Consider the following 8,470-nt stretch of genomic DNA (forward strand, 5'->3'; position numbering starts at 1 on the left):
CATGAGTATGTAAAATTTTTAGAATTGAGGAGACAGAATACTTGCTTAATAAAATAATGGCTATTATTATTCACAACGTATTACGCACAACATCGCTGTAAGGTTTTTCTTCTCCCACCTCCTCTCTGAATGATCTACCTTTTGAAAGTAAACAGAACTCATTGCGTTTCTTCTTTTCTCGGATCCAACAACCACTTTGCTTTTCCCTCAGCCCCCTCCCATTTTCACTTCATCTGGGGCTGTCAGCCCACCCCATTACTCCCCATCTGCTCCCCTGCACTGCCCAGGCACGGGGGCTTGCTCAGCGGGGCTGGAAGCTCATGGTGTAGGTGCGTGGGATGGTGGCAAAGCCCACATGTTTGGGGGACACATCGATGTCCTTGGGAGACTGCGGGGACTTGAAGGAGAAGTTCTGCAGAATGTTGGTAAGGAAGAGAAAGAGTTCCATTCTGGCCAAGCCTTCGCCAAAACAGTACCGCTTGCCTGGAGAGAGGAGGCGAGAGAGCGGGAAGTGAGGCGATAGTCACTGGCACCTCCCCCCACTACTGCCTCCCAGAGGGGAGGACTAGCTGTTGTGATTCAAGAAAATTTCTGGGGAAGTTCTAGGCCTTTCTGTGACTCAGTTTTCCATGAGGATGAGATAGGAGTGACTCCTGCCAGTGTATAGGAATAGGCACTTAGATAGATGCTCCTTCCTCCCAAATATGGCTGCTACCCGGCCATCTCCTTCTTAGGAATCTGGAGTCTTTGTTGTGTGACCACAGAAAGACTTCTCACTCTAGACCTTGCCTTCCCACATGTCTAGAAATAGTGTCAGCCCTTCCTTTTTTGCCTGGCTGCAGATGCTTTGTACTTGATCTTAATAAAGGATGCAAAGGTGGCTCAAGGGTAGCTTCTAAGAGGATCTTCAGGCTGGAGAAAGTACTAGAAAGTGACTGGGGTGAGGGCAGCCCTGGCTGCATGTACAGTGATGTGACAGGGGTCTTACCAATAGAGAAGGGCACAAAGGCATCGTTCTTCTTGAATTGCCCTTTCTCATCCAGGAAGTGCTGGGGGTAGAAATCGTTGGGTTTGGAGTAGAATTTGGTGTCTCTTAGCACAGAACCCAGCATGGGGAATACTTCAGTGCCCTGGTGGGGAGGAGGAAGGGAGATTTGATAAGATGGGATGATAGATAGATAGATAGATAGATAGATAGATAGGTAGTTTAATAAGGTAGGGGTTTGATAAGGTGGTGGATGGGAGTTGGAAGAAGAATTAGGGAGTGAGGAGAAACAAGGGCTGGGAGTGGAGATACTCAGAAGAGGATGTTTGGTGGTTCAGCTTTACTGAGACAAAGTTTGAAGATGTGGATTCTATCTCCTAAGGCTCTGGAGAAATAGGCTCATGTTCCTTCAGATAGAAAGCTTGGAGAACAGCAGGTTCATGCCACTTGAGAATGGAAACTTGTGGAGCCATGGGGTGCCTTTTCAGATAGGAGGATTGGGAGTGTGGGTTCATGTCTCCTAAGGCACAAAGTGTAGGAATACCTTGAGTTCATGTCTCCTGAGACAAGAAGTTTGAGAATATAGGGATTAGAGTTCCTGAGTGGAAAAGTTGAAGGTGGTTGAGGAAGTCTTTGAATGACAGAATGGGGCATAGACTGGAAAGATTCCAGGGAGTAGGGGTCACAGGCTTGGCAGGGTGTCTGTGGGCTGAGTGGGGGCAGCACCTTAGGGATGAGGAAGTCCCGGAATTTGGTGTCCTTGGTGACCCTGCGGGACACGCCCATGGGGATCATATCTCCAAATCTTTGTATCTCGTGGATCACTGCCTCTGTGTAGGGCATCTTGGCCCGGTCCTCAAACTTAGGCTGACGGTTCTTGCCAATCACCCGGTCAATCTCTTCATGCAGCTTGGCTGATGGAGAAGGGAGGATTCATTTAGATCTAGGAAGGCCTCAAGATAGAGATGATAATGGAAACATTTGACATGATATAACACAGACACTGCCGTCATGGTTACTCGCTGTGCTATTAATTTCAACATGTGGCAACCCCCTGCGTACAGAGCATAACTGCCCCCATAGGGTTCTCAAGGCCTTGGCCTTTTGGAAGTAGCTCACCACACCCATCTTCCCAGTTCATCTGGATGAGTTCAAACCACCATCCATTCAGCTAATAGTCAAACGCTTAATTGTTAGTGCCACCCAGGCTACCTCTCACATGGAGGTCAGAACTCAAACTTATTGTCATTTAGTTGGAACCAACTCATAGCTGACTCTCTAGTGGATTTTCAACGGCTGTAAATTGCATGGGAGAAGACTGCCCATCTTTCTCCAGCAGAATAGCTGGTGGATTTGAACTGCCCATCCTTTGAGTTAGGGGGCAATGGCCTAGTGGTGAAGTTATACTGTAATCCAGAAAGCATGTGGTTCAAATCCACCAGCTGCTCCATGGGAGAAGTCTTGGAAATCTCCACGCAATTACTGCCTCAGAAAACCCACTGGAGGGTGAGCTATGGGTTGTTCTGACTCAACGGCACCCAACCACCACCACCACCACCCTGTGGGGTGGCAGCACAAGTCCTTACCCACTAAGCCACCCATTCGGAGGAATTGTTGAATCCAGTGAATACATATTGCTGGAGAGAGGGCAGTGGGTACCCTGTGGACTGAGCAGAGGACCTGGCATTCTAGCCATTTTCAATATTTTGACAGCTGTTAAAACTTGACTGGTTTCTATCAGCATAGTATCAACTTGTCTTTGGTTAGCAGGGGGGTCCTGAGGAATCTGGGAATTTGTGAGTCAGAGACAACGCTCCCTCCAGCCTCACCCTCCACGTCTGGATGCTTCATGAGCAGCAGGAAGCCGTAACGCAAGGTCGTGCTGACGGTCTCAGTGCCCGCAAAGAAGAGGTTCAGCGTGGTCAGCACCAGGTTCTTCATGTAGAACTCCGTGTTGGGGTTCTTCTTCTCCTGTGGGGGGAGGAGGCTTCAGCTCAAACCCACTCACCACCCCTGCAGGACCCTACTGAGGGCTTTCCCTATGCACTTACCTCTCTTAGATGCCCTAAGTCAGCTTTTCTTTAGACACAAGTAGGAATAGAAACCCCAGACATGGCAGCTTCCTCTAGTCCCTAAGATCTTTTGGCTTGGCACCTGTACTTTTCTCACACCTAGCTTTTTGCCCACCCTTTAATTATCACTATTCATGGTGATAGATAGATAGGGATAGTTAGGGAAGGATAGAAAGGGAGAGCTAAGAAGGAGGGACAGATAGATAATGACTTCTGAGTTCCCCACATCTGCTGTGGATCCTGAAGCTTAATGTGGAGGACTCTGTTCCTTTGATCTGTTTACCTTGAACTGTAGACTCTGTAAAGCACTATCTCGTTCTTACACAGATGGGAGACTGCTATCTACATGGAGGTGGGGACCCTCCATTGCCGAATAGTAAACCAGGCCACCTGGCCACACAGGTGTGCCTGCTAACCGGCGTGCAGAAGGTAAGAGAGCATGGCAGCTAAGAGCACCAGCCGCAGGGGGCAGGAGACCGGGGCTTGAGCTAGGCACTGCCACTTTGCCACTTCCTGTGTGAGCTCAGGCAGGCTTCTAGACTCTTTGCACCCCAGTTTATTTGTAAAATCAGAGTCACATGAGGATGTCCTTCAAGGAGTCCAACAGTGCATACCCCCCCCCCCAGTTGCCATTGAGTCAATTCCAACTCACTGCAATCATAGAACTGCCCACCATAGGGGCTTTCATGGCTGTGACCTTTCAGAAGTAGATCACTAGGTCTGTCTTCTCAAGGGCCTCTGGATAGATCTGAACCACGGATCTTTTGGTTAGTAGCCCAGTGTGTAAACACTGGTACCAGCCAGCAAACCTGGTAGTGCAACAAAAGTGCACAATTATGATTCAAATGCAAAGACCCTGTCATGGGTAGAGGATGCAGCCAATGGGACAGGATGGTGATGTTTAATTATAATCAAATTAGGGGAATTACTACGATAAGGGGCTAATCGGAATGGGCCCAGCCTGATTTCCTGCTGCCTGGCTTTAGAAAACAACACCATCATTCCTTGCATGGGCTGCTGGCCACACACACCTCTAGCATGCGGATGAGGAAGGAGTCAATGAAGTTCCGTGGGGAGTTGGGGTCCAGTGTGCGTTGGTTCTGCTCCACCTTCTTGACTATGAAATCTTCGAGTCCCTGCAGCTCTTTAAAGGCCTGTTGCTGTGGCCCTGGGAGATGCTTCATCATTGGGGCAAACATCTCATAGAGCTGTGGCAAGGAGAATAGGACAGAAGACAGGACAGAAAGGACATTAGTCAGTGGGTGGGATCTGATGGGTCAGGAGTTCCCACGTGCCCAGGTTTAGGTGACTGAATGGAAGCACAGATCTAAGTTATCAGGTGGGCTCAGGGTGTGAGTACCTGTCCACATGTGTACATGAGATGAATTGGGGTCCAGGAGATCCAGATGTTTAATGTTCAAATGAGAATGGCTTAGGAGATATCAGTCCAGGTGTGCAGACACTCAGATGGACTAGACTGGGAACACTTGTCCAAATTAATATTTAAACATTTAAGACTGGGAGCTTCTGTGCAGCTGTTCAGGTATTAAAGTAGAGCTGTTTTTTTGGGGGGCCCTATTCAGGTGTTCAGCTCTTTAAAATGGGCTGCAGAGGGTACATCTTTGTGGATACTCAAGTGGACTGGATTTGGGGGACACTTACTTAGGAGTTTGAGGAAAATTCTGTCCAGGTTTGTAGGAGTCTTGGTTGGGGTCCCTGTTGGAGTGTTCAGATATTTAGGTAGGCTGGGTAGGAGGAACTATTGGGATACTCTGGTGGGCTCAACGGGGGACCCTTGTAAACATGTCAGGGTTTGGGCTATATTTTGCAGCCCTAGAGATGAGAGATGGACAGTGAATAAGGATGACAGAAGAAGAATCAATGCCTTTGAATTGTGTTGGATAGGAGTGCTGAATATCTCATGGACTACCAAGAGAACAGCTATGTCCTGGAGAAAGTGTAGCCAGAGTGCTTCTTGGAGGCAAGGATGGTGAAATTTGGTTTCACATACTTTGAGCATGTTGTCAGGACATCATGCTGGGAAAGGTGCAGAGTCAGAGAAAGGGGGGAAGACCCTTAACAAGATGTACCCACACGGCAGCGACTGAAGAGATAGTGGAGACCTAGGGGATAGTGCAGGATTGGGCAAGGTTCAGCTCTTGGTTCATAGGGTTGCACTGAGTCATAGATCAGTTGAGGGCACCTTACAACAACATTTTCAAGTGTTGGGGTACTTTAGAAGTGGGCTGGTGAGGGAGCCCCATTAAGCTACTAAGGTGAGTTGGGCTCAGATTTTGGACCTGTGCGGAGGGCATGTATTTTGCCTGCAGGCAGGCCTTTTCAGGCACTTGCTGAGATACTCAGGTGTCCTTGGAGACTGAAGACTGGGCTCTTCTGTACGCTAGTACCACTGTTCAACTGCCCAGGGCGGACCCTTCCTTGGAGAGAAGTTTGGGGCTCCTGCTTGTGTGTGAGTTGGCGGGTTAAGGCAGGCCAGGCTGAGCCGGGGTACCTGTCCCGTGGAAGTAGCTGTGAACTGGAAGCTTCCCAGCATCATACGCAGGAGTGACAGGAACTCTTTGTCCTCATAGTCAAAGCGGTCCCCGAAGACGATGGAGCTAATGACATTGGAGACAGTGCGGCTCAGGAAGTAGGTGGGGTCGATGAAGGCCCCTGGAAGAGGCGCAGGGACAAGGAGAGACGAAGATTGGGGAGAGTGAATGTCAGTGAGGAGTCTGAAGCCAGTCAGAGAATTCCAGGAGCGGGGCAGTGAAGTGCTCAGATCCTGAAACCTGCCCGGAGCCCTGCTGGGGGCCGAGATCAGGGGTCCCGCTTGCAGGGTGTTCCTCTCTCCGTCGCCCTCCCCTCCGCCCCGGGGTCTCGGCTCACCGTGTGTGCCCCGGAAGGCCTCGATGAGGAAGCCCGCCTCCTCCTGGATGCGCTCCTCGATGCCGCGCTTGCCTACGCCGAAGTCCCGCAGGGTGGCGATGGAGAAGCGCCGCAGCTGCTTGGCGCGCTCGCCGCTGCTGAACACCACGCCTGGGGAGGGAGGTGCAGAGCGGTGCAGAGGTCAGAGAAGGGCGGGGTGGGCAAGAGATCAACCTGGGGGGGAGGAGGGTCAGAGGACGAGGTGAGAAGGACTCAGAGCCACGAAAGAGCTAGACGGAGCGTGAGCAGGAGCGCTCAGCTCGTCAGAGGTCGGAAGCACAGAACGAGGAGAGCCAAACGAAGAAGAGATAGAGGAGATAAGCAGAATGCGGGGTGGCGGGGAGGGGGATAGGAGGAGGGGGAGTAGGGGTCGGAGTGGGGATGGGGTAGGCGTAGGGAAGAGAGAGAGAGAAAGATCTCGAGATCGATCTGGAGGAGGAGGAAAAGGAGAATTACGTGGAGAGCTGAGAGACTGAGAGAGGAATTGCTAGAGACTTGTGCAACTGAGCTGGAGAAGAGAGGAAAAACGGAGAGAGAGGAAAAATAGAGCCGAGGTCTGGACATTGCTACCAGGACACAAAGCCACAGGGGTTTTGAGGTAGAAATAGTGTTAGATCAGGGAGCTCTAGTGGCCTAGGGACAAGAAGCTGCGCTGCAATCCCGAAGGCGCGCAGTTCGAATCCACTAGGTGCTCAGGTGGTGTAGGAGGAGCAATCTCTTCTTGTGCCAGTTGGATCCGACTTGACGGTACAAACAAACAAACAAACAAGAAATAGTGTAAGATCATAAGACAGATGAGTGTAAAATCCTAAAACAGAGAAGGGTTAGAGAGTCAGCCGTAGAAAAAACACTGTCATTGTTGTTAGGTGCCCTTGGGTCAGAACTGACTTGTAGCTGAGCCTACAGAGGCTTTTCAGAGGCTGTAAATCGCATGGGAAGAGGGTCCTTTTCTTTGTCCCTAAAAACAAGTGATGGGATTTAAACCACCTGCCTTTACCCACTAGGTTATTGTTGTTGTGCGCCATTCACTGCTGATCCTCTAGCAGATTTTCAGAGGCAATTAAGTGCAGGGGAGGAGATTGCCCATCTTGCTTCTGTGGAGCAGCTGGAGGATTAGAACCGCGGGTCTTCGGGATTGTAGCGCAGCTTCTTGCCACTAGGCCACCAGAGTTCCCTTGTCACTAGACTATTAGAGCTCCCTCAACACTAGGAAGTGCCAAAGCAGAAAATGAGAAAGAGATTTTACAGAAGTCCAGGGCTCCCAAGCAAATGCCAAGAAAATCTGTTGGGAACCGTTTTTACTGATCTATAGCAAGCTGTTTTTACTGATGTGTGGTGACTAGGTCATCATAGGATAGTAAGTAAACACAAACAAGGCCGAGGCCTTCTGGCTTACTGGGTACGCACCCCTGTCAGTGACTGTAAATTTGAAAAGAAGCTTTGATTCTGTGAGAAGATGCTGGTGCTTTGGGAGAGAGACAGATCTCCACCATCCCAAATAGCAGAATCTTCAATCTGGTGGGAGGAGAGGAAATAGTGAAATTGCTGCCTTCAGATTAGTAAACACAATAAAGCTTGTTTATTGGATAATCTCCTCCTGTGCAATTTACTGTCTCTGAAAACCTGCTGGAGGGTCAGTGAGTATAGGTGATTCTGACATGGTGGCACACAACAACAACAACGAAACAACATTGTGTAATTAATAGCACACTAGAAAGATGAGCCATCTTGTGAGAATCGGAGAGATAAAGGCAGAGAAATGGAGCCACAGGAGGTCTAAGATGGGTTAGAGACAGACCAGGAAGAGTTTACAGTGAGGAGGGATGGGAAGGAGAGGACCTGAGGGAAGAGTCTGCTGTAGACTGCCGAGAACAAGTGAGTCAAAGGGAGAAGGCTAGGGACACTGAAGTCGTCCAGCCTGCCTGACCACATCCCCCACTCGGGACCCCTCACCATAGTCTTTGAAGAGCCAGTTGAAGGTGGCTTGTTCGCCTCGCCCACTGAATTCTTCAGCCTGGTCCACCAGAGCCTCTTTTACAGCATCATATCCGCACAGCACCACGATCCGCCGGGTCCCCAGGTGGATGGTGAACACAGGACCATAGCGCTCTCTGAGCTGAGGGGAACGGGTGGCATGGGTTAGAGGGAGTGTACCCAGGGTCCATTGCCCTCAAGTTCTGGTAAATCAAGTGGCTGACCATCCTAAGGCATGATTTGTCTTATATGGTCTCCTGCTGCTGAACCTTTAAAGCTCAGCTGTTTTAGGATTTGGGTTCAATCTGGTCAGTCCTCTACCTCAGTCTTCCCCCATTCCCAGCCCCATCCCACCTGTCACCCTGCCTCCTGATACCTTCATGAGGGAATTGTACATCTGCTCTGTGTTCAGCTGTAGGTAGTTCCCGATGAAGGGCAGTGGAGTGGGCCCCGGGGGGAGCTTCCCCCACGTCTTCCTTTGTCGCCAGACAGACATCAGGATCATTACAGA

At 50.1% G+C, this 8,470-nt stretch overlaps 1 protein-coding gene across 2 annotated transcripts in view; it reads right to left on the reverse strand.

The window, feature by feature from the left end:
* Positions 1 to 301: 301 nt before the first annotated feature.
* The window catches only part of LOC102862115 (cytochrome P450 2A13-like), an 8,672-nt gene continuing 503 nt past the window's right edge, over positions 302 to 8,470 (reverse strand). Inside the window, exons 2-9 of one of the 2 annotated variants that reach the window (XM_006900908.1) lie at positions 7,939 to 8,101; positions 5,947 to 6,096; positions 5,570 to 5,730; positions 4,089 to 4,265; positions 2,815 to 2,956; positions 1,712 to 1,899; positions 989 to 1,130; positions 302 to 483 (exon numbers count right to left, since the gene is read on the reverse strand). In XM_006900908.1, the coding sequence (XP_006900970.1) occupies positions 302 to 483; positions 989 to 1,130; positions 1,712 to 1,899; positions 2,815 to 2,956; positions 4,089 to 4,265; positions 5,570 to 5,730; positions 5,947 to 6,096; positions 7,939 to 8,101 (1,305 nt within the window). The remainder of the gene's footprint in view (positions 484 to 988; positions 1,131 to 1,711; positions 1,900 to 2,814; positions 2,957 to 4,088; positions 4,266 to 5,569; positions 5,731 to 5,946; positions 6,097 to 7,938; positions 8,102 to 8,470) is intronic. The other variant, XM_006900909.1, reaches the window with a different exon arrangement.

Source organism: Elephantulus edwardii, unplaced genomic scaffold (assembly GCF_000299155.1).
Source record: "Elephantulus edwardii isolate Elephantulus edwardi_28Jun2011 unplaced genomic scaffold, EleEdw1.0 scaffold00302, whole genome shotgun sequence".
Classification (NCBI taxonomy): domain Eukaryota; kingdom Metazoa; phylum Chordata; class Mammalia; order Macroscelidea; family Macroscelididae; genus Elephantulus; species Elephantulus edwardii.